The sequence below is a fragment of the Panthera uncia genome, chromosome D2, assembly GCF_023721935.1.
Source record: "Panthera uncia isolate 11264 chromosome D2, Puncia_PCG_1.0, whole genome shotgun sequence".
Classification (NCBI taxonomy): Eukaryota; Metazoa; Chordata; class Mammalia; order Carnivora; family Felidae; genus Panthera; species Panthera uncia.
The window spans coordinates 40,560,863-40,588,034 of NC_064818.1; the positions used below are offsets into that span (position 1 = coordinate 40,560,863).

At 35.2% G+C, this 27,172-nt stretch overlaps 1 protein-coding gene across 16 annotated transcripts in view; it reads right to left on the bottom strand.

Moving 5' to 3' along the window:
• The window catches only part of LOC125932768 (uncharacterized), a 789,340-nt gene that overhangs the window by 220,541 nt on the left and 541,627 nt on the right, over nt 1-27,172 (bottom strand). For all 16 annotated transcript variants that reach the window (XM_049645300.1, XM_049645303.1, XM_049645304.1 and 13 more), the window contains one exon: nt 17,965-18,022. In XM_049645300.1, coding sequence (XP_049501257.1) covers nt 17,965-18,022 — 58 coding nt within the window. The remainder of the gene's footprint in view (nt 1-17,964; nt 18,023-27,172) is intronic.

The window sequence follows — 27,172 nt, forward strand, 5'->3', positions numbered from 1 at the left end:
TAATAAAAATGAAGAATTCTTTTGATGATCATATTAGCATACTAGACACAGTTGAGGAAAGAATCTCTGAGCTAGAGAATATATTAATAGAATCCTCAAAACCTGAAAAGCAATGAGAAAAAACACTAAAAGAATATCCAAGGACTGTAGTACAATTATAAAACATGTAACATACACAGAATGAAAATACAAGAAAAAGAGAAAGAAAAAAACAGAAGAAATATTTGAAACAATAACTGAGAATTTCATCAAATTAATGCCAGACACCTACCTTAGATTCATGAGGCTCAGATAATAGTGAGAAAAATGCCAAAAAAAAAAAAAAAAAAGGCTACATGTAGGCATATAATTTTTAAACTACAGAAAATCAAAGAAAAAGACAAAATCCTAAAGGATTCCAGTGGGAAAAAAGCACCTTATCTATAAAGGAAGATAAAAATTATATGTGATATCTGATTTCTCCTCAGAAACCATGCAATAGAAAAGAGCAGAATAAAATATTTAAAGTGTTGAGAGAAAAATACCCATTAACCTAGAATTCTATACTCTGCAACATTATCCTTCAAAAGTAAAAGATAAATACTTTCTCAGATAAATAAAAAATGAGGAAATTTATTTCTTTGAAAGAATGCTAAAAGAAGTTCTTTAGAGGGAAAGAATATGGGTCAGAAACTCAGATACCCATAAAGAATGGGGGAGTAGTGAAAACGGAATAAGTAAAACAACAACCAAAAAAAAAACCCTTTTTTCTTACTAATGATCTAATAAATAACAGTTTGTTCAAAATAATACCAACATAATTTTAGATTATGTGTACACATGCATATATCATATATATTTATTTATATATACACACATATATACTTACAACTAAGGAAATGAATTGCAGTAATGATATGAGAAATGGAAAGAAAGAATTAGGATTATTTTGTTATTGTAAGGTATCCATAATACTTGTACAGTGGTATAGTGGTAACTGAAAGTGGACTTGATTAGTTGTGTGTGTATATTGCAAACTCAAGGTCAATCACTAAAAAAAGGAAAAATATAGTATTATTGATATTCTAAGAAAGGAGAGACAATGAAATTATATATGTTCAATTAAAACCACAAAGGCAGAAAAAAGAAGAGACAAAAATAACAAAGAACAAGGACAAATAACAGAGAACAGTAAATAGGGTAAATATTAATCCAACTAGATCAATAATGCCAATTGAATGCCAATGCTCTAAATGCACCAATTAAAAGACAGATGTCAGGGTAGATTAAAAAACAAGACAGAACTACATGTTGCTTATATGAAACTTGCTTTAAATATAAAGAAATATATAGATTAAAAGTAAACGAAGAAAAATATACCATGCTAACACTAATTAAAACAAAGCAGAAGTAGCTATATTGATTTCAGACCGAGCAGGAATCAAACCAAGGAAAATTATCAGGTATATACTTACTGATAGAAGGATCAACTCTCCAGGAAGACATACTTCTTAAAGGGCATGAACCTAACAACAGAGCATCAAACTGTGTGAGGCAAAAAAATTGAGAGAACTGTGAGGAGAAATAGATGAATCCATTCTCAGTGTTGGTGACCTTAACATTCCTCTATCAGAAATGAACAGGATCATGAAGTAAAAAATCAGTAAGGATATATTTGAACTCCACACCACCATCACTCAACTGGATGTAATGAACATCTGTAGACTAATCAGTCCAACAACAGCAGAGTAAACAGTTTACTCAAGCTCACATAGAACATTCAGCAATACAGACCACATCCTGGGCCATAAAACACCCCTTAACAAATTTAAAACTATAGAAATCATACAATGTCTGATCTTAGACCACAAGAAAAGTAAACTAGAAATCAGTAACAGAAGAAGACTGAAAAATCTTAAAATGCATGGGCTACTTCTAACTAACACATAGATCAAATAAGAAATCTCAAGAGAAATTTAAAATATTTTGAACTAAATGAAAATGAAAATACAACTTATTAAAATTTGTGGAATGTAGCCAAAGCAGTGCTTAGAGGGAAATTTACAGCATTGAATGCATATGTTAGAAAAGAAGAAATTTTTCAAATCAGTCATCTAAATTTCTGCCTTCAGAAACTAGAAAAGGAAGAGCAACTTAAAACCAAAATAAGCAGAAGAAAATAAATAATAAAAATTAGAAAAGAAATAAGTGAAACAGAAAACAGGAAACCAGTAGAGGAAATCAATGAAACCAAATACTAATTTTTTGAAGAGACTAATAAGGTTGATAAGCTATCTAGCCAAGATAACTAAGAAAAAAAGAGGACACAAATTACTTATATCAGAAATGACAAAAGGGCTATCACTAAAGTTCCCACGGAAATTAGAAAGATAACAAAAAATAGTGTGAATAACTATAAGCCAACAAATTTGATAATCTAGACAGATCAATTCCTTGAAAGGCATAATTTGCCAAAGATCATATAAAAAGAAATAAGGCAATCTGATTGGGTCTTAAATCTATTACAGAAATTGAAACAGTAATTAATAATCTTCCAAAACAGAAAGTATGAGGCCCAGGTGGGTTCACTGGTGAATTTTACCAAATATGTAAGGAAGAGATTTTATCAATTCTCTACTATCTCCTTCAGAGAATAGAAACAGAGGGAATACTTTCTAACTCATTTTATGAGGCCATTATAATCCTCATAATAAGACCAAAGACATTATGAGAAGAGAAGTCTATAGGCCAAGATCTCTCACGAACATAGATGCAAAAATCCTCAACAACAGCAAGTCAAATCCAGAAATGATAGAAATAATTGTAATCCATAACCAAGCACAATTTAATCTGGGTTTGCAAGATTAGTTCAATATGCAAAAATTCAATTAATAGTAATTCATCCCATCAATAGTCTAAAAAAGAAAAAAAAACATTTAAATCAGCCTCCAAAAAGCTGAAATACTTGAGTACAAATCTAAGAAAATTTGTACAAGATCTATGTGACATAAACTACAAAACTGTGACAAACAAAATTGAAGGGTCAAATAGATAATCCACATTCATGGATAAGAAAACTCAATATTCTCAAGAAGTCAGTTCTTATCAAATTGTTTTACAGATTTGATGCAATCCCAATCGAAATCCCTTCAAATGATTTTATGTATATCAACAAAATGATTCTGAAGCAAAAGCATAAAACTCCTAAAAGATACCATAGGAGAGGGGTACCTGGGTGGCTCAGTTGGTTAGGCAGCTGACTTTGGCTCAGGTCATGATCTCATGGTTTGTGAGTTCGAGCCCCACATCAGGCTCTGTGCTGACAGCTCAGAGCCTGGAGCCTGCTTCAGATTCTGTGTCTCCCTGTCTCTCTGCCCCTCCCCTGCTCATGCTCTCTGTCTCTCAATGATAAATAAATGTTAAAAAAAATTTTTTAAAAGATAGCATAGGAGAAAATCTACACAATCTTGGGTATGGTAGTGCCTTTTTAGATATAACATTAAAGACATAATTCATGAAAAAAATAACTGAGAAGCTGAAGTCCATTAAAATTAAAAATGTCTGCTTCTGTTAAGACAAAGCAAGGAAATTGAGAAGACAAAGCACAAACACACCTAATTAAGGACGGTTATCCAAAATAGACACTTTTAACACTCAACAATAAATGTATATAATAGTTTACTTTTATGATCCAGAAATCAACAAAATAAAATTCACCATGATGTAAGAAAAGTTGGAACAGGTGATAGAGTAGCAACAGTTTTCCTTCCTTTTTGCAATTACCTAAATTCCTTGAAAGTGTTACACCACATGGTATAAAAATCAAATTTAATGGGCACCTGTGTGGCTCAGTACATTGAGCACCCAACTCTTGGTTTTGGATCAGGTCATAATCTCGGGGTTCATGGGATCGAGCCCCACATGGGGCTCTTATTCTCTCTCTTTCCCTCTTTCTCTCTCTCTCAAAATAATAAACATTAACATTTTTTTTAACTTTTTAAATTCTGCCCTAATATCCTATAAATCAACTCCCCTTTGTTGGCTTATTATGCTAACATTCTAAAAGAAGACTTTACAAAAACCCTTCCCCTCCATGTGTTAACAAGGGTGGTGAGACAGGAGAAAGTGCTTCTGGAGCTAACCAGCTGGTGCAGAACATAAAGGAACCCAGGCAGAAACTGCACCCCTGTAGTTCAAAATCTCTTCCTAGTAGGAAAGCCCTTCTACCAATTTGAATGTATATTCAGTCTTTGAATGGAGCTCAGCAGGGCCAGCCCAGAGTGTGATAATGACATATTTGCAGGTCTTAATCTTGAGAGCCTGTCTCAGCCTGCTCTTGCCTTCACCCTAGAGGATTTCCTCTGCATTCTTCTCAGATGTGTACTCTGAACTCTAATTTGTAGTGAATGTTCCCACACATTCATTTACACACAGCTTGCTTGGAGAAAAACTTGCTGAGACATTTTGAAATGGAAACTGAGAAGAGGAAAACAAGCTGGAAATTTCCCTACAAATGTAGACTCTGAAGCCTAAAGGGAACTGTATTTCCATTTGTAAAGCAGAAAAAAAATGGCCAGCTCTAGGGAAGGATAACAGGTGCTTTCCTAGGCTAGAGAAGTTGGGAGGAACAATTTTTTATAAAAGCAGAAAAATCAGAAACTTTCTAAACCTTGCCCCTTCGGCCAGATAAAGTGCTGGCTTTCTGTTTCCAGCCCTTCCCAATCACAGCAGAACTCTCAGGTGAAGTCACAAATACACACAGACATAACCTCTGTCAGCAGGAATCACAAGACTACAGGCTACAGGGCACTGAGCCATGCTCCATGGGCAGGGAATCCCCCCCTCCCCCAATGCCTTCATGTGGCCACCACCAGTAGCTGGCAGGAAGAGATACTGGATGTTGTGATTTGTTGTGAATGCTCCAGAATTGCTTTTGATGATTGCCTTGAAGCTGTGATGCTCTATGTTAGCAAGCAGCCTCTTGACCAACTTCCAGGTTTTCCTGTGGGTGCTTTCCTGTCCTTGATCCAGGAAAAGGGAGACAAGACTGAGAGAGCTGATATGTCCCCTTTCACAGAGAAGGACTTCAATGCCCCTTCTTCTCACCTACTCATTTGCCTCTCCCTTCCACCTCCATTTTCACATCATTACCAGATCTGGGCATGCTGTGGTACCATGTGAGATATATGAGAAATGTGTGCTCCTTTTCCCATATCCCTGCATGTATTCAGTAAGCACATTCTGTGTGTCTGGCATTGATATAGGAGCCATCTTATGTATGTATGTATTTATTTAGAGAGCATGCAAGCAGGGGAGGGGCAGAGAGACAGGGAGAGAGAGAATCCCAAGCAGGTCCTGTGTGCTGTCAGTATGGAGCCCAACACAGGGCTCCTGTCTCACAAACCAGAAAATCATGACCTGAACTGAAATCAAGAGTCTGACGCTCAACCGAGTGAGCCACCCAGGCACTCTGATCTACGAGCATCTTAAAGAAAGATGTAGATAAAAAAAGGTGACTATTCTCAATGAGCTTATCTTGTATTGTAGAAGATAAGCAAGTGAAAAGGCACCAGAAGTGAGAGAGCTATGAAACCCAGCTTTATCCTAACTTCCAGAGCTCAGGATATGCAAAGACCCCTTCCAGCAATTTGTTCTTGAATTTGGATCTTTATGAAAAAATGGTACATCGAGCTAAATACCAGGAGTATGAGATGTCCAGGTTTCACAAGGTCAAAGAATATTTATTTTCTCTACATCCAGTGATTTAAGGTTTTGAGACAGAACTTTTTGCACTTGATGTAAGTTTTTTAAATAATGCAAGAAATCAACTAAATTATCCTAATAACTGCACAAACACTACTGTCCAAGAGGTTGATACTGGTAGAGTTTGTTTAATAGATATCTCTGCATAGTGGACCATGGCTTTAGTTAGACCACTGTTACAGCAGTGTAAATTTGGCCCTTCAAATGCAGTTTAAGGGTAACAGTATGTGGGGGGAATCAATATGCTGAAAGTATACAAGACCAGAAAATCCCGATGAGGTTTAAAATCTGTGAGAACAGCTCACACTTCATTATTATATTATTAATTTGATATATGATTATTCTACAGCATTTATTTTTAAAAATGAACTTTAGAACTGTTGGTTCCTAAAAAAGAAAAAAGAATCCTGATATAGTTTTCATAGATAAGTTTGATTAGAATTTATATCTTACATTATGTTTTCTAAGTCTACATCTTTTCATTACATGAGTTAGCAATTTGTTTGCTTTCTTCATATAGTCATTATGATTGTCTTTTCTTTTCATTTTTTTATCACTTATTACTGGTACACACAGAAAGTGGTTTTGTGTTCTTCACTTATAAGCTGACATCTTACTGAAATTTCTTATTGTGGTTAATAATTTTTGTCATTTTAGGACACCTGCGTGGCTCAATCAGGTAAGCATCCAACTCTTGATCTCAGCTCAGGTCTTGATCTCAGGGTTGTGAGTTCAAGCTCTGTGTTGGGCTCTACGCTGGGTGTGGAGCATACTTAAACAATAATAGGAATCATAATAAATAATAATAACAAAATAATAATTTTTTCATTTTATGCTCTTAGGTTTCCATGGCAGAGCCATATAATCTGTAAATAATGATGAATTTCCTAGTCTTTTCCAATTATATACTTTCATTTCCTACTACTTTGTAAAGTGGATTGATTACAATTTCCAGAAATCTCTTAAAGAGTGGTTTACGTAAGACATGTTATGGACCTGATTTAATGGAGATGTTTCCAGCATTAAAGTGATGATATAATTTTTATCTTTATTATTATTATGGTTTCAGAGTGACATTTATTGTCTAAAAGGAGTGTCATTCTAATCTTAGTAGTATTTGCAGAAATAGATATTTTACTTTGGGTAAAATATCTTTATCTTTACTTTGGTGTTTTCACTGCAAAACCATATATTTGTTTTCTTCTAGATATATTAAAATATTATTAGGTGTTACCAGATTTCCAAGTTAAACCATCTGCAAATTTCTTATTTATTGGATAAACACTACTTGGTTATGGTGTTTTAAAAAAAAATCTTTGGCTCACTGTTATACAGAAACTTGATCTATAAAATAATGAGAAATGTTTTATTCATGACTATTTTGTGTTATTTTTGTATTATTTAAAGCAGTATGCTATTTCCTTAAAATTAATTGATAAGTATTCCTTTTTGTGTAATCTATAATATCTATAAAAGTATTAGAATCTTTGTTCATCAAAGTTAAAGGCAACTTTGTCTGAATTAATTATTCGGACTGGGTCATTTTTAAAAAATGGCCTAATTTTGAAAATTTTAAGATTTACTCTCATGGATTCCTGGTAAATTTGAAAAAAAAAAATGAGCTGGTTGTTCATCCTTCTGTCTCCAAACGTGTAATACTTCTGCATAATTAGAATAAGGTATTTTGGTGTAGAAAGTAGCATCAAGAATTAAAAGTTGGATGTGCCCAGTGTTATAAATGAAGAGGAATCTCAGAACAAAATTTAAAAGCTGAAGCCACACTGGTTCACAGACTTATAAAATTTGAAACTACAGAAACTATGGGGATTTATTTGCGAAGAAAAATTAAATAAATTTAGATAATCAAAAATGTTAAAGAATAAACACATTTTTCAAAGACAAATGTAACATTAAAAAATGTTGACTTATCAGGTTACCAATAAAGTCTCAACCAATTTCAAAGAATCAACACTATACTGACTACATTTAAAAAATTTTTGTTTAAATTTTATTTATTTATTTTGAGAGAGAGAGAGACAGCACAAGTCAGGGAAGGGCAGGGAGAGAGGGAGAGAGGGAGAGAGGGAGAGAGAGAGAAACTCAAGCAGGCTTCACGCTGCCAGCTCAGAGCCTGATGTAGGGCTCAAACTCACAAACTGTGGGATCATGATCTGAGCCAAAACCAAGAGATGGATGTTTAACCTACTGAGCCACCCAGGTGCCCCCTGACTACATTTTTTATCATAATTAAATAAGTTAGAAATCTTCAATTAAATGATAAGCTAATCCCTATATTATAGAAACGGACTAAAAAAAGGAAACCTTGGGGATTCCATGGTTTAAGAAGTGTAACAGAAGCTATAAAATACTCCTTTTTAAAGTCACAAAAGTAACATGTGCTAAAACATGCAACTTGCTGCTAAAGCAACACAGAAATTTCAGCATTAAATTCAGTAATAATAAGAAAAAAGGAAACAGTACAGCATTTAAAACAAATCAGTTAAAGAAGACTGAAAAAGAGGTACATTCATCACCCACCTTATCTCCAATTCAAAAAGTAGAAAGAAAATAATAAAGAAAAGAGGAGGACTTATAATACAAAATAGAAAAAAATTGTAGGAATCAAATAAAATCATAAAAATAAAAAATGGAAGTGAACACAAGGAGAAAATATGGTTTGTGAAAAAGACTGAAAATTACAAACACCGAGCAAGTCTAAAGAAACAGAATTGATATAAAGAAAATATTGTGAATGAAAATGGAATCCAAAACTGTGTAGAATGACCACTGCATAGATTCTGAAATATAAAAGTAGCATAATAAGTTTAAAAATAGATTGAATAGAACAGGTTTTATGAAAACATAAAGAGCAAAAATTGAATTAAATTAATAAAAAATGTGAAAATTATTTTAATAGTTATTTTATTTTCAAAAATCCTTTCTCATTCTCCTATAACTCAATGTGCAGGTGGGCAGACACACACATAGACATAGAGGAATGTCATTGTGTTCAAATAATATTTTATTGAATCTTCGTAAGTAAAAATGATCTAAGGGTAGAAAAATAAGGAAACTGTCCATCTCATTTCACAAGCTGGTATATTTGATGTCAGAAGAGGCTAAGGACTATAACAGAAATGGATATTTTCATTATAACAGAATAATTTTACTTATTAACAAAGTTGAAACAAATCTAAATAAAACATTAACAAATGAGATTCAGTAGTGTATTTAAAATAAAGTATTATGACCAAGTTAAATTCATAACAGAATTATAAGGATGGTACAATACCAGAAAAATTGATGTAATTCACCTCACTAAAATTTAAGAAAATAAATTATGATAACCACAGAAAGAGAACAGGATGTTAAGATATAAGAAAAAAACAATTTTACGGGACAAATTCATGTTCACATAAAAAGAATCAATTTTATCCCTTGTCTCACACTACACACAAAAATTAACTCAAACTGTATCATAAACTTAAATGCAATAGTAAAGCTATAAAACTTTTAGAAGAATATGAAGGAGTAAATCATGATTTTATTCATTAGATAAGGATATCTTCATTGTAACACCAATAGCAAAAGTTCTAAGATTGTTAAGTTGGACTTAATTAAAATTTAAAAATATGCTTTATGTTTTTAAATGTTTATTTTGAGAGAGAGAGAGAGAGAGAGAGAGAGAGTGCGCGCACACGCACACGCACAAGAGGAGGAGAAGGGCATAGGGAGAGAAAGAGAATCCCAAACAGGCTCCATGCTGTCGGCACAGAGCCCAACATGAGGCTCAATCCCAGGCACTGTGAGATCATGACCTGAGCCCAAATCAAAAGTCAGACACTTAACAGACTGAGCCCACTCAGGTCCTGAAAATGTTTGTGCTTTAAAGAATACCATCAAGAAAGTGAAAAGACAACCCACAGAATGGGAAAATTATTTGCAAATCATATACCTAATAAAATAATTACATCTAGGATATATTTTTAAAAAATCAATAAAAATCATTCAATTAAAAATCGTCAAAGGATTTGAATAGACATTTCTGCAAAGAAGATTTTAAAATGACAAATGAGCACATGAAGATACTCAATACCATCAGTCATTAGAGAAAAACAAAATGAGATACTCCTGCACAAATACGAAGATGGCTCCTAATAAAAAAAGACAGACAACGATAAGTTTTGATAAGGATGGGGAGAAATTGGAACACTCATACATTGTTGGTAGGAATGTAAACTGGTGCAGCCTTTTGGAAAACAGTTTGACCATTCCTCAAAATGTTAAACATAGAGTTACCATATGACCCTCCAATTCCACTAACTCCCTACTCAAAAGCATTGAAGATATATGTCCATGCAAAAACCTATACACAAATGTTCACAGCAACCTTAATGACAATAGAAAAAAGGGAGAAACAACCCAAATGTTCATGAATGGATGAATAAATACACAACATGTGGCATGTTATAATAATGGGCAGATAATGAAGTACCGAGACATGCCCCAACAGGAATGAATCTCAAAAACATAAAATGTGATAGGCAAAAAAGACAATCACAATTACATGTTATATGATACTGTTTATGTGAAATGTCCAGAATGGACAGATTTATAGAAACAAAGTATATTAGTGGTTGCTTAGGGCTGGGTGGGAATTGTGTGGGTGGAAGAGGAAGAATTGTTTAATTTAAACAAATTAAAATGTTTGTTATTGGATACAAAATGACTAGGGGAGTGATAAAAATGATCTAAAATTACTATAGTGATGGTTATACACTACTCTGTAAATATATTAAAAAGCATTTAAAATCACTTTAAATGAGTGAACTTTATGGTATGTAAATTATATCTCAAAATGCTATTTATTTTTAATTAAGATATATTTGGGGAAATGTGTTACATAAAGATAGTACTTATTAATAATTTTTGGTATAGGAGACTGAAAATGACCATTAATGGTGCTTGTATTTGAGCTAACTTCTGGTTTTCTTTGTTACAATAATAAAGTAACATAATTTAAAAAGCCCAAAACTGGATGTGTGTGTGTACATATATGTGTGTGTGTGTATGTGTGTATACATAAATTTAAGGGACACTTATGATTGCAAACTACTCTCAGAAAAATAGGAATAGAAGAGTAATTCCTCAACCTGATGAAATATTTCTTGCAAAACACATTGCAAACCTAACTGGCAAAAGGAACATCAATGCAGGAACAGGTAAATGTGCTATATTCATAAAGTGAATAAACCTAACAATTTAAATACACTAAAGCCTTGATTGTAACTTGTTCTGCAATTGTTCCGCATCACAAGCAAACATTTCTAACACACTTTAACTTGATAAATGAGCAACGTGTTGCAATACAAGTAGTACATGATGCTGAAAGTCACATGATCACAACTGAGCCAATGGCTCCCCTCCCTCCCTCTCTCTCCCTTTCTCTCTCTCTCTGAGGGATTGTGGGTGATCATCTCCCATGCTAGGATGCTCAGGTTGCAGTGTTTGGCAGAAACCAGTGATTTTTCAGAACTCTGGAAGGTGTCCACACCGGCACTAGTGTATTTTTTGGCACTTCAAAGCACCTGTGGACAGTCCTTTGCTTTGCCATACAAGAGTAAGTTTAGGAAGGCTTTGCTTCATTCCAGGTCACGCTGCCTGCAGATATAGACCCTTTCCTCTGCTGCCTTATTGCCAGTTATATTAAAAAGAATATACGACAAGAGTTCAATATGGTACTGTAGTCAATATCAGTGTGAGCGCATACAATGGCCCCATGCAGAAAAAGGTTGAAAAGAAAGGCAGTAAGAAAAAGGAAATTATTATGGTGGAAGTTAAGAAGGAAGTCATTAGGAAGTACGAACAAGGTATGCAAGTGGCCAAAACTGCAAGATTTTATAGGAAGTCTATGTCTGCATCTCATCTGCAGAGGAGGAGAAAAAGGCAGAGGAATCCCTCAGTTCAAATGAGAATACGGAGATGTGTAAAATGTGGGAAACAGTGCAAAATTTTGTAGAAAAGCACCACCTGAATAAGGCTATAGCAGTGTGAGAGATGAATCTGTTTAAGGACAATGCAATGTCACATCTCTGCAAAATCCTCAAAAGGAGGCAAAAGCAAGCATCATTGGATAGGTTCCTTGTTAAAGGTGCATGAAAAGAAAAAGATTCCATTGAGCCAATAGATGGCAATGATTCCATTAGTGATAGTGAGAGTCATCCTACACAATAACCCTCCTCTCTCTTGTCTGCCTCACAAGTGAGAGAGCCATGAAGGTTTTCAAAGGTAAGTACAGGTTAATTTATTTTTCTTTATATTTTGTATTTTATTATTTTGTATTATATTGCAGTATTTCAGTATTGTAATCATTTTTACATGAATATTTCTGGGTTGTGGAATGAATTATCTGGGTTTCCACTGTTTCTTATGGGGAGATTCGCTTGGATATACAAGAGCTTTGGATTACAGGCATGTTTCTGGAACGAAATTATGCTCACAAACCAAGGTTTTACTGTAATTGAAATACAAGTGTTGCATTAACCTGAATTTATCTCAAAAACATACGATTAAATGAAAAAGGGAAGTTATAAAAATTACATGAATTAAAACATACAGACAAGTTTTTGTGGATAAAAAGTGTACAGTAATGGCTTTAAAACATGGACCGAAATTATGCAAAACAAGTACACAATTTTATTTTGAGGAAGAAAAGGAAGGGGGGACTAAAGAGAATAACAAAGAGGATTTAGATTTATCAGCAATATTTTATTTTTTTTAATGTTTGTTTATTCTGAGGTGCACCTGGGTGGCTTAGTCGGTTAAGCATGTAACTTTCGGTTCAGGTCAACATCTCACAGTTTGCAAGTTCAAGCCCCGCGTCAGGCTCTGTGTTGACAGCTTGGAGCCTGGAGCCTTCTTCAGATTCTGTGTCTCCCTCTCTCTCTTCCCCTCCCCTGCTTGTGCTCTCTCTTAAAGTAAAAAAAAAAAAAAAAAAAAAAAACCTTTAAAAAATGTTTATTTAAGAGAGAGAGAGACAGAGAGAATATGTGTGCACATGAGTGGGTGAGGGGCAAAGAGAGGGAAAGAGAGAATCCTAAGCAGGCTTTCTGCTACCAATGCAGAGCCTGACACAGGGCTCAATCTCACAAATCACGAGACCATGACTCGAGCAGAAATCAAGAGTCAGACACTCAACCAACTGAGTCACTCAGGTGCACCCATCTGCAATATTCTATTTATTTACTTAAAAAAATTTAAGATACAAAGATAAAAAGTCAACATTTGTCAATTTTTGCTGTGGATATGTGATTATTATCTGTAAGTCATTGTGGTTTAAAATTTACATATTAATTTCTGGGTGATTTTAATATTATTAAAATGTCCTCTCAGATTGCTAAATTATATTTTTAAAGAATAATGTTATTTAAAATTATTAAATTTCTATGTTGGGTGAAACAGGTGATGGGGATTAAAGAGTACACTTACCATGATGAGCACTGAGTAATGTAGAGAATTGCTGAATCACTATATTGCACATAGGAAACTAATATAACACTTTATGTTAACTATACCGGAATTAAAATGTTAAAGTTTTATTGATCAGTACTACAAACTAAGTTCATTATCCATTTCCTCCTATAAAATCTAAAATTCATACACATGCTATTTGTTAACATGAAAGTGCTTTCTCAAAAAATACACCAAATGGACACTCTTTTTACATAGATCTTGATGTGTTCTTATAATGCAAAATTGACCTCATTTTCAGGTTATGCATTAAAAAAAATTTTTAATGTTTACTCATTTTTGAGAGAGAAAGAGACAGAGAGATACAGAGACAGAGACAGAGTGAGTGAGTGGAGGAGGGGCAGAGAGAGGGAGACACAGAATCTGAAAGAGGATCCAGGCTCTGAGCTGTCAGCACAGAACCCAACATGGGGATGGAACTCACAGACTGTGAGAAGTTGGATGCTTAACGGATTGAGCCATACAGGCGTCCCTCAGGTTATGCATTTTAAAACTTTAAGACACCAATCTAGGAAGGCTAATGCTAATAGTGCTAAAACTATTTCATTTCCTGCAAGGAGGGCTCTAATACAATATCCAATGTAAAGGATACATCTGTATAGAATCTTAACATTTGTTTTCTGTGAAAGTAGAAAAGGTTTCCTTTTTTCTTGGCGATGATTCTTTGTTCAACCTGGATGTATCAGCTTTTAAAGTTTTATGTAATATGTAAGTCCTATTTTAGAACAATGGGAGGAACCAGGAGTAATTTTTAAAAATCAGTTAACATGTGCTTGGAGCGGCACATATTTTTATTTTAGCTTTATCACAATAAGTCACAAAAATATTCAGAAATTATAGAATATTGTGCCACAAGGGACACTGATGACACAGCTCTGTTAAATCATGGGAAATTAAGTACACCGTGTTTATTAAAGAGAATTTTTTTCATGGCTGTTACCCTGCCAAGTGTTCTATTTTTTTCCTGAGAAAATGTCCTCATATTATACATTTGAAATTTACATAGTGTTCTACTATTATTATCATTTAATTCCAATCTTGTATTAAAATGTCTTCCGTATAAGTAACATTTTTTCTTCATTCAATTCTGTATCCAAAAGATACACAAGAGAACCTAAAGCAGGTGTAAGGTGCAGAAGCCTTAATAAGTATCTGTTAAATTGATGAATTAATAGAGTCCTAGAAGCAATTTCTTTCTTGTTATTATGCATTTTTATCGGTATATAGAGAAATTAAGCTGTTCAATGCAAAGTCCTCCCTCTCTGCTATATTCCAGGCATGCTTGCCTTTCCATCATACCCTTCTAAATTTGGCATTGTTTACTAACATTATTTGTTCAGGATGTTTTCTACCACTTCCCCCAATCTCTGTTGTTTTGCACAGACGTGAAAATGCATGAGCCCTGGGTCTATCCCAACATATTCCCCACAATAGCACTATTTCAGACAAAAACATTTTGATACTTGTGTCATATGCAGGCTTTAAAAAAAACAAGATAATGCAAGAAAGCATTTTCTAAGCACTCAGCCTATAATAAACCATCAACGAAAAGTTTGTTGCTATTACCTTACTAGTTGTCTAGTGAAGATCAGGGAGGGGGAACAATATTCCATGTAGTCCACGTTCGTTTGGAGGGAACTCTATACATTATTTTAAGGTAACATCCATAGCATTGGTTATGTGTGGTTGTTCAAGTTTTAAACCTTGTTCGTCTAAAAAATGTAGGGGCGCCTGGGTGGCTCATTCGGTTGAGCGGCCGACTTCAGCTCAGGTCACGATCTCGCGGCCCGTGAGTTCGAGCCCCGCGTCGGGCTCTGTGCTGACAGCTCAGAGCCTGGAGCCTGTTTCAGATTCTGTGTTTCCCTCTCTCTGACCCTCCCCTGTTCATGCTCTGTCTCTCCCTGTCTCAAAAAAAAAAAAAAAAAAAAAAACGTTAAAAAAAAAATGTAGATAATGCATACTTACTTTATATACTTGATCAGAGCTAAACTATAGGTAGATACAGATTAAAAACTGAAATTCACATAGTATTAGGAGTAAGACTGGAGACTGGATTATATGGAGACTGGAACTGGTTTCCAAATACCTTAGGATTTAGGAATAAGTAATTTAAAAAAAATTTTTTTAACATTTATTTATTTTTGAGACACAGAGAGAGAGAGAGAGAGAGAGAGAGAGAGAGCATGAACAGGGGAGGGTCAGAGAAAGAGGGAGACACAGAATCTGAAACAGGCTCCAGGCTCTGAGCTGTCAGCACAGAGCCCGACGCGGGGCTCGAACCCACGGACCACGAGATCATGACCTGAGCCGAAGTCAGACGCTTAACCGACTGAGCCACCCAGGCGCCCCAATAAGTAATTTGTATTTATACAGAAATTTCATATTTTAAATAATGCCTACATGTAATTAATCTCCAATAAAGTATATAAAGTATAGTTGATCACATAAACCTAGGTCTTCTGGTACCTTCCATTACATCTCACTGGCTCCAAATATAACTACATTCTTTCATTCTCCAAAAGAATCCAAAATGATCCTCCAGAAAGACTAGAAAACTCAGGCTCTGTTGTTTTACTTACTGCTTTGTACTTGCCTTTGTACTTTGTACTTACTACTGCAGTACTTTGTACTGTATTGTGGATATTTATTAGGTAAATCAATGAAAAAATAGAATTTTGCAAAGAGTATTAGATTTGGGATTTAAATATTTTTTTTAAAGTTTATTTATTTATTTTGAGACAGAGAGCAAGCAGGGGCAGAGCAGAGAGAGAGGGGGGGAGAGAAAGAATCCCAAGCAGGCTCCATGCTGTCAGCGCAGAGCCTGATGCGGGGCTCTAACTCACGAACTGTGAGATTGTGACCTGATCCAAAATCAAGAGTTGGAAGCTCAACTGCTCAACGGGCTGAGCCATCCAGGGGCCCCGAGGACTTAAATACTTCTAATTTTTTCTAATGTTTATTTATTTCTGAGACAGAGAGAGACAGAGCATGAGTGGGGGAGGGGCAGAGAGAGAGGGAGACACAGAATCAGAAGCAGGTTTCAGGCTCTGAGCTGTCAGCACAGAGCCCGACGTGGGGCTCAAACTCACAAACCGTGAGAGTAAGACTTGAGCCGAAGTCAGTCGCTCAACCGACTGAGCCACCCAGGCGCCCCAGGACTTAAATACTTTTAAAATTGCAACTCTGTGTTTAAAAACGTTGCTGGAATGTCAGCAGCTCAGTTGAGAGTTTCTAGGGAAGAGGTTTTACAAAACACACTCAGCTATGTGCAGCCATGTCCAATTTGACTTCTGTCCAACTGCTGTATGTTGAATATAAAAATCCCAGTGTGTCACTAACATATCTTTAAAAATAAAAGATATTCTGCATATGTTGAGTATATTGTTCCTGAAGTCAAGTCATCAAGAGAGGCCCTAGTTATTTCTGAGTCCTGTTGTGGAGGCCTTTTCAAAATCCTTATGTAAAATTAACCAAATGACTGAGGTAAAGGTACACACAAATGGAATTAAATCATGTGCCAAGAAAGGGAAGAGGTTTGATTACTCATTTTTACAAGCACTTCTCAGGGTTCTTCGCATTTTCCCTTTTATGTCCATTTCCAAGATATACTCACAGAAGGCTCGTAATGCAATACAAAGCAAAGTGATTGAAAGCAAAACCCCTTCCTGCCTTTTGTTTTACTAAATCTGAATTCTTACACGAAATTATGTATGGTGGGGAGGTGGGAAGAGACAAAAGCATCGAGGAAAAATGGCAGGCTAACCTTGACCAAAAAGAGAAGCCTTGGGGTCCTTGCCCATGAGGTGTCTGAGCTCCACAAATTGTGGGGTGGTATACATTCTCCTGCACAGACCAAACAGGGTGTGTGGCTGCATGTGCACCAAGGGAGAAAATAACTGCCAGGGCAACACGGGAGCCACAAAGAGCTGTGCTCGTAATTCTTCTTGTTAATTACTTAAGCATAGAAACATTAACGTTCATGTTAAGCTAAACCGAACAACTGTTGAGAATAATTATTTAAAAGGTGAATTTAGAGTTGATTTTGTGGGGGAAACCAGAGACAACAGAAAAGGAATAAAGCTTATGCAATGCAGTCATGGAAAAGGCACAGAAAACTGAACCGAAACTCAACCAAACACTGGAGATTTGAGTTCAGATGTATGTGAAGACTGATTGACCCAGGTTGGTGTATCTTGCTGAGGTCTAATGGGCCAGAACAGCACATGTTGATGTGGAAGTAAGATCCGTCTGTGTATAGAGAATCTCCAGATATGGGCTGAGCTAAGAAGGTTAAATTAAGTTTTCCTAAACCTCTTTTCCCCTGTCAAGGACTCAATGTACTCTGCATTTCTTAACCAAAGAGTGCCTAGAAGGCAGGCAAGAAAAAAAAAAATAGTACAATACAATAATTAAAATTTGAGGTCAAAAGAACCTCTCAATAAATTTACCCATACCCCTACCCAAACTGAGAGCCAAAGCTTATTTTCCAACTCTTTAAAAGTTTGTTCTGCGTTGCTGTTTGGGCTGGTTTTTCTTGACCTCTTATGGTCATAGCGATGAGGAAAGTGGTGATGATATCCTAGAATCAACTTAAGTGGGGCTTAAGAGAGGCCCTGAAGGCATTTCTTTTTCAGTTCTGAAAAGTCTCTGCATTAAACCTCTATATTTCCCCAAATCATATTGCCCCCTTACCTTCTTCCCTGTCAAAGCCACACTTTATCAGCAGTATCACTCGCTTGGGAACTGGCAGCTGAAACCAGAAAAGCAGGAGACTCTAAGCCCCATTAGCTAGAGCAGCCAGACATTTAATAAATATGTCATTCTACCTTTGTTCTGTGATTCTCAACATGTCAGACTTAAGAAAATAGTGGTGGGATGGAATTGTAACATAGACAAGTATGATGTTTGGTACAGATACTGTGGAAGTACAGTGCACCTGGCTTGATTTCTCCTGTAAAATTTCACTTGACTTTGTAAAGTCTGACCTAAAAAACCCAGCATCACCACCAACAGAGCATCAAGAATGCACCATTACACATGCAAAGTTCGATTTTGCAGTTTGGTTTGCACTGCCTGATCTTTAAGAAGAAAATGATAACACTTATTAACTGAGAATTAAAAATGTTGAATAAAAACACAGATGACAATAAACTCAAAAGAAAAGGAAGAAAAATAGAATAATTTGTCTAAAGCCCCAAGGAATTTATATGAATGTGTCAAATGATTATTTTAAAAATCGTTAACTACATGACTACATGACTTATAAACACTTAAAAAGTGCATGAGTGCTATTGTATGTAAGAAATTGGCATACAATGAATGGCAAAATATATTGTTGTTATATGTAAGAAGTTTGTACCCATCAATGCACTATTTTCACCATCACAAACTTTCATAAGGAAATAATCAGAGATACTCACAGATTCAACATTTAAAAATGATACTTATAATAGAAAAACAATCATAAACTTTTAAAATTCCAAGTTAAAACAGTATGATTATATCTTGTAAACACATAAACATATGCACATATGTTAAACATTGGAAGCACACTAAAGTTAAGGGTACTGATTGCTAGATGATAAATTACACGTTGTTCATTATATTCTTTACACTTTTAAGTATTAAAAAAAATTTTTTTTAAAGTTTACTTATTTTGAGAGGCAGGGAAGGGGCAGAGAGAGAGAGAGACAGAATCCCAAGCAGGTTCCACGTTGTCAGCAAAGGGCCTGACACGGGGCTCAAACTCACAAAGTGTGATATCATAACCTGAGCTGAAATCAAGAGTCAGACGCTTAACCAAGCCACCCAGGCGTCCCTAAAAATTACTTTTTTTTTTTTTTGAGACTTCCATGTGTTTTATTGGATAATATTAACATCAAATGCATTGGCAGCCCAAAAGTTCACTAGACTCTCCACAACACAGGTGCTTCCTCTATAAAAACAGATAAAATTTCCCACCCTTTTTTTTTTTTTTAATATATGAAATTTCCTAAAAATTACTTTTAATGAGCATAAAAAAATCTATAATCAGAAAACAACGCAAAACAGAAAATGCACCATATAGGTAATGAAAAGACATTTGAGTGGGTTTTAAAGAATATATTCTATTTCTTAATTGGGTGGTTGTTACTTGGGTCTTTGTTTTTATTTTGCTACTGATAATGATTTTTATGATGTACATATATTTTATAGTGTGCTTGAGGCAATTTATAATATTTTTCAGAAAAAATAATTTCATGAAAGTTATCATTCTTTTCTTATTTAAGTATATGTCCTAAAGTGATTATGAAAATTAATATATTAAGTATTATTTTTATACTATTAACTACTTTTTAAAATAATAAATTATGTAGGCTCTCATTCTAAAAACAAGTTCAGAAGAACAAACAAGAATGACTATTGTCTTCACTAATATTTCACATTGATCACCATTTCAAGCAGATAAATATAAAAAATGAAAAATAAAAATATTGAAAAGGGGAAAATGTTCATTACCACAAATGCTACTGATATGTATCTTAGAAATTCAAGAGAATCGGTTGAAAACTTCTTAGAAAAGAAAAACTGTATGAAAGTTGAATATGCTGGTTAAAATTCTAATATCATAATATTGATGGCCTCTCTGTATATCAACACTACCCAGTTAGAAAATCTGGTACAAGGTAGCAGACTTCTTGATATTTGAAATTGATCATGACAAACACGGTGCTAATTTTTCTGACTTTCTTGGTTTGCCTTGACTTCTGAGAGAGGAATGGCAAGAAAGCAAATGCAACTGAAATTTTAGCTGCTGGAAAGTCCAGAGACAGGCAAAAAGGGAAGACACTTTTTTAAACATGCAGGTAACAAAAAAATTTTTGTTCACTTTCAGAAAATCATAAGGCATTTTTCCTTCTTTTACTACCTCTACTGAATTAGTACGCCACACTACATTTGCATTGTGCATTTCTTTACTTATTTCTATATCTGAAAGAAAATTTCAATTATATGCAAAATTAGATCTTCTGGTCTAATAAACATCCATGCACCCATCACCTAGTTTTATAATAATTAAGTCCTGGCCAGTTTTGTTTCTTTTATACCTCTATTTATTTTTCTATGAAATGATTTTGAAACAAATTCCAGATATCATGACATTTTGTTTTTATTTTAGTAAAAGATAAGAACTCTTTTAACATATTCTCCAGACCACTACTCAACTAAAATTAAAATAATCCCTTTATTTCATCAAATATCCAGTTAATTTGTCCTATTGACTCATGTCCTAATTTCTGTAGTAATTTGAGTAAGAATCTAAATAACAAAAATAGCATTACTCAATTGGTTAATAGAGTTCTCATATCTCTTTGAATCTACAGGTGCTCCTCTCCAAACTTTTCATTCTCTTGCAACTTTTTAAAAAAATTTTATTGTAGAGGTTGTCAAGTGATTGTATCATGAAGGTGTTATTGGATATGTTCCTCTTCATCTGTGCTTCCTCTAAGCTAACAGGTTTAGAGGTTTGTCCTGACTCAATTTTGATGTTTCGAGAAGGAAAAATATTTCATATTCATAGAGAGTACTATACTCCTCCATCAAAGCATATACAACATCTAGTTATGTCTATTTTTGTGATGTTACCAGCCACTGAGAAATAATGCTTACATCCATGAATTAAGTGTGACAAAAATAGCAATAATCCAGTTCTATTATTTTTCTTCCTGTATTACTTGGAATGCTTGTATGAATAAAAACTTCCCCTAAACTTCTACTTGGTTATCCACTGGTATATTTTTTAATAGAAAAAAGTAGACAATTTTTATTTTTTCCCATCAATTACTTGTTTTTTCAGAATAATAATTTGATTCACGAATGTCTTCCCAAACTGACCAATTGGTTTTCATTTATATTTATAACAATACTTTTCAAACTCTAATGAATTGTGTCTATAATTATTAATATTCTTAATCTGAGTTAATAGTTGGAAGTTACCATTTCATGTCCTACCCTTTTCCTTTAATATGTTGCAACTGTTTGTCATTATTTATTGAAACCAAGTATCACTATAAAATCTTCACCGAAGTAGATTTAGTAAATCTATCCATGTTGAATATTTTCACAAGTTTTCAAGATTTAATTATTAAAAGTAATGTTGTAATAAAAATGATTTAACACAAATCCCTTTGGTCATTTCTTATCATTTCTTTAGAATTAATGAGAAGAATCTGTTTCTGAACCAAATAGTATAAGCAATTTACACAAATGTAGTATAAATAGCCACATTTCCCTTAAGAATGTTTGTACTTTTTGAAATTCTTAGCTGTAGTGTCCAGGAATTCCATGCTTCCCAGTACCATGATTATGGTATGAAAAATCCTATCACATAGTTAATAAAAACTTTGATTACTCAACTAGCTATTTTTTCTCAGTCTAAGGATCTGAGCTCTGATTCTCTTCTGTCCAGAAATGTCTGTAAACATTCAAGACAATTAAGACACATTCAAGTTGTTACTAGAGAAATTTTAGGTTTTCCAGCCCCAAATTTCTTTATGCCACATCATGACATGGCTTTTTGAAGAAATGTTCTCTGTTCCTTCTTGTGTCTTGCCAATGGAGAAGTAGCTATTGGAGGAATTTTCAGGTAGTTCCCAGATCAGATACAGATGGAGAAGGAACAATAACAGAATGTTATTAATCATAGTGGGAATTATCAGCTGGTCTAACAAGTTATGTATTTATTTTATTGGAAAGTATGAGTGGTGGACGCCTTTCCCTAGATCTCTGTCAACATACATCTTCGTAGTATAAGGTTCTTCTTGCCTGGCTCACTCTAGTTGGGTTACTGATTAATTTAAGGACTGGATCAATCCATTGGTGCTGACACAAAGTGCTCATTAGCTGCAGACAGACAAAAGCCAGAGAAGATTGATTCTTGCTACATATTCTAATCCCCTTTGTAAGCAACTACTCTCTAGCACATTCTATCTGTTATTGTCCCAGTAGAATGCAGATGGCAAAGTCAAATTGGATACTTGAAGAGTATCTAATAAAAAGATGGTTAGCAAAGGTGTCACAGAGTTTTAGGGAAAACCAGTAAAAAATGGTGTGATATCCCAGGGCTAGTGACAGCAAAGACCTACTATCATTTCCTAAACCTGAGGGAGTTTCCTTTTCTCAGTAATAGGAGTTAGCAGTTCTGAAACTAATTTGCATATATTCTGAGATTGGACAAACAAATAAATATATTCTAAGAATAATGACAACGAGGTGTCTGATGCTTCAGGAAGGGAATTGAACATATGGAAAGGAGAATATTAGAAGGAATCCTTCAGTGTTAGATGAGATATGCAGCTACCAAGATAAACTGGTAGACCTTCCCTTGGTCTGTTTGCTGAGAGGTCCCAGAAGCAGCATCACAAGCGAAATGAGCATAACTTCAGCCACGAAGAGGAACCAGAGCTCTAGGAAGAAATGACTGATTCTAGTGCTGGGGCAGTAAAAGTATGAGAGGAGCCTAGAATATTGTGTTGAACCTCAAATGAAAGAATTGGTCAAGGAATGACGGGACATGTCAAGAGGACATTAGAGCCAACTTGAAGTGCCCTCTATAGTCAAGACTGACAATTTACTTGAAAATATGTGATAGTAGCAGATTATAACCCCATCGAAAAAAACTAAAATGCTTGAGTCCATGCTAACGTAAACAGAGAATAAATAAATAAACGGGAGAGAAGGAAAAGGAAGAACCGATCACCCGAACCTAAAGAAAGCCACACAGTGGGAGCTGTGTGACCTTTGATACAAGGATGCAATTCACCAATGGTGACGCACTAGGGAGAGATCTGGAAGACAAAGAATAGCCCAGTCTCCCGTCTTCTACCCCTCAGGTCTCTTACTGGTGCCTCCCATTGATGGAGCCTTACTGGAAGCTAGAGGTCAAGGAAGCACATTGATGCAATCTATGCAGGTCATAGTCCTGAAAAATAGAGAGTAGGATTACGGAATGGTTTGTGAACCTGGAGAAGTAAAAGGTGACAAGCAGCAAACTCTTTTTGCCACAGAGATTTTTCCAAAATAACAATTTGGTCTTTTTGTTTGTTTTGATGAAACATTTATTGCCGGAAAAGCAGGGCTTCATGAAATTCAAAGCTCTTTACAAGTTGGTCTCAACATATCTTTTTGTATTTTTCCACCACTGTCTTCCTCTCCTTCATAAACTAAACTCTAATAAAATCAGACTGTATGATATCTTTGAAGCCACTCACTCATACCACTGTGGCTTTACCCACCTGTTTTTTTTCCCTTGATTGGAGCACTCTCTTATTTCACTTATATATGAGCTTATAAATAAGCTCACTTATAAATAAGCTCACTTATTTCACACAAAATTGCCTACAAATTCTTAAAGGTCTAGGTCAAATATAACCTCACTTCTATTCTCTAGAACCATCATTAGGCAAATAGAGTTTCCCTTACTTTCATTAGGCAGATAGAATTGATAAGAACTTTGTGATCCAAGAGCACAAAGCTCCCGAATTTAAAATTGGAATATCTACAAAAATCAATTAGCAATACTATATAGTATTACATCCATTTTTATTTTTTAAATTTATTTTTAAAAGTTTATTCATTTATTTTGAGAGAGAGAGAGAGAGACAGACAGACAGACAGTATGTGAGCAGGGGAGGGGCAGAGAGAGAGGGAGAGAGAATCCCAACAGGCTCTTGCTCTCCATGCAGAGCCTGATGTGGGGCTTGAGCTCAGAAACCATGAGATCATGACCTGAGCCAAAATCAAGAGTCAGCTGCTTAACCGATTAAGCCACCCAGGCACCCTTACACCTATTTTTAAAAAAACTCCCACTTAAACTGAGATCTTCTGACAGAAATCTGATTTTCACACTCTTCTTCAGGAACCCCCACATTTAGTATTAATTTTTGAAGAGTCCATTTTCTTTAAAAATTTCATTTACTTTGAGAGAGAGGAGAGAGAGAGAACACAAGTGGGGAACGGGCAGAGAGAGAGGGTGAGAGAGAATCCCAAGCAGACTCTGCACTATTAGTGCTGAGCCCAAGGTGGGGCTTGATCTCACAAACCATGAGATCATGAGCTAAGCTGAAATCAAGAGTCAAATGCTTAACCAGCTGAGCCACTCAGGCACCTCAAAGAGTTAATTTCTTGTATCATCAGGTACCTTCACCACCACATACCTATTTCAACTATTCCACCAGTTCTTTTATTCATTTAATATGTATTTTTTTTCTTTTAGAGAGAAGAGAGAGAGAGAAAGATAGAGTGCATGCAAGCTGGGGGTAGGGGCAAAGGGAAATAGAGAATCTTTTTTTATTGTTTTTAATGTTTATTTATTTTTGAGAGCAAGAAAGACAGAAAGAGTGCAAGCAGGGGAGGGGCAGAGAAAGCAGGAGACACAGAATCCAAAGCAAGTTCCAGGTTCTGAGCTGACAGGAGAGAGTCCAATGCGGGACTTGAACTCACAAACTATGAGATCATGTCCTGAGATGAAGTCAGATGCTTAAACAACTGAGCCACCCAGGCACCCCAAAAGAGAGAGAATCCATGCTGAGCATGGAGCCCTAGGCAGGTCTCTATCCCAGGACATTGGGATCATGACCTGAGCTGAAATCAAGAGTAGGATGCTCAACCGAGTCACCGAGGCGTTCCTGTAATATTTTCTTTAAACAAAAAATATCACTGTTAAAAAATATTGACAAAGCACTAAGATACCACAGAAACGTTTAGGAATATCTTGCATATGTGTGTGACACATATTGTACACATATGTAATTACTGATATAAATATAAAAAATATATATACACATACATACATATAAGATTTGTTTGGATTTGATTATGGCATAACATCATATAGGAGGAATAACAGGGCTTCTATGTTCCCTGATCATAAAGCAATGGAGAAGCAGCAAGGTTAAATAACTAGCTCAAGGTCAAATATCTTGCAATGGGTCAAGACAGAATATTCACCGTAGATGCCACTTTCTTTGAAGTTATGCAAACAAAAGATAGAGGAAATGTCAATATAAAGGGAGATTTTTGTGGAAAGGTTTTGGGAAAAAGCCAAACCTCCTGGATTTAAAATTGGAATATTTACATTAGACTGTCTTTTCCCTAGAGAAGAACCAGCAAATATTATTGATTCTGTTTATAAAAAACGTGGACAATTTTCTCTTGACAGGTCTTCTTTCTTTCTTTCAGGTCATGAGTAAATGTCCCTTTTCTGCATAAGGAATGCCATCCTGCTAGCCTAAGGAGATTAATGCATGTCCTAAATGAGAGTGATCTACTTTTTCCTCACTGACCAGCCCTAGCTGCGGGAAATGAATTGTGGCTAATTTTATGCACAAGAGAAATTGTTGCTCTGACTAGAATTACTGGATTGGAGATTTGTTCATGTTAACTCCTTGGTGATTGCTACTACAAGAAGTGTTTTATTTGGCAATGTTTGTTGTAGGAAACAAAGAATCTAAAGCTGGTTCCAAGATAAGGACAGTTTATTATGAATATCTACATGAAAGACTTGAATTTTATAAAAATTTAAGAACAGAAACATTACAGAAGGGATCTAAATACTTGGAACTGGAGGGTGAGTCTACACATGGGATAGCTCCCAGGTACTTTTAGTAACAGAAGTCACGACGTTTCCATTAAGTAATTGGCTATGAAAATGAACACAGTTATCCCCTATCAGTGTTTCTAGTCTGACAATAACTCCTGTATTTTCAGGGTTTCTTAACTTAAAATCTTCATGAATCAGACCTGCTGGGCTAGAGTTGTGCTTCTTAAAATGCAATACAAATATGAGTCACCTGGGAATCATGGTAAAATGCATATTGATTCAGGAGGTCTTAGATAGAGTCTGAGAGTTTGCATTTCTAATAAGCTACCTGGTAATGCCAAAGATGGTTGTCCATAGACCCTGATTTTGTGGCTAAAAGTAGACTATCTTACCAAGTTAGGCAGTAGGTGTACTAAGTCAGTTTAATGGCTTGATTGTCCTTAGGTCATGTGCCCATCATTGGTCCAATCACCTGCAGCCAGAGTTTGGGAACAGATTCCTTATAGTATCGAATAAATAGGGGTTATGAGAGGGAAAGTTCACTAAAGACAGGCCTGAGACTGGATTGGCATTCCAGTTATGCCTCCTATAAGCAGTTATTTTCCACTGAGTATTGGTTTTAGTTCAGTATCTTTTTCTACTGGCAATCACTGAAGATCAAAGGAGAGTCAGACACTCAGAGTCTCTGTACTCACCATATTATCTCCTCCTTTAATTCTAAAACATTTAGAAATAACTTCATTTTCCTATAGCCTACTGGATAGTGGGGATAATTGTATTTACCAGTAATTTCATTAAAAATGTGTCCCTCTTTTTAAAAGCAACAACTTTGGTAATTGATATATTTTAGCAAAAACTGTGGTCTCAAACATTTTTTCTACATATTGTGGAAAAATCTAGAAGCTGGAATATTTAATGCAGATTCTCCATCCTGAAACAGGAATGATCGTCCTAAAATGTACATTTCATCTGATCACAGTCACTGATGATTCACCTCCAGGATAAAGACCAATCTCTTCAGGGGTCTTCAAAATCTGATCTCAATTTATCCTCCTCTATCATCTGCCACAATTTCTGCCACATGTTATACCTATGTCTTTCCTGTGTCATACTCAATTGTTTGACATTACCTATTTCAGAGAACCTTCTAGACTCCGTGACTTTATGCCAAGTCTGTCTTCCTAAAATGTGGTTCCGTATATATTTGCAGCTCATATTTCTGCTCATCCATTGGTTATTCTACCCACAAATAATTATACCATTCTCTGTTTCAACAGCTATCAGTAGTTACCCTAAAATAGTTCTTAGCACAGTATATTTACT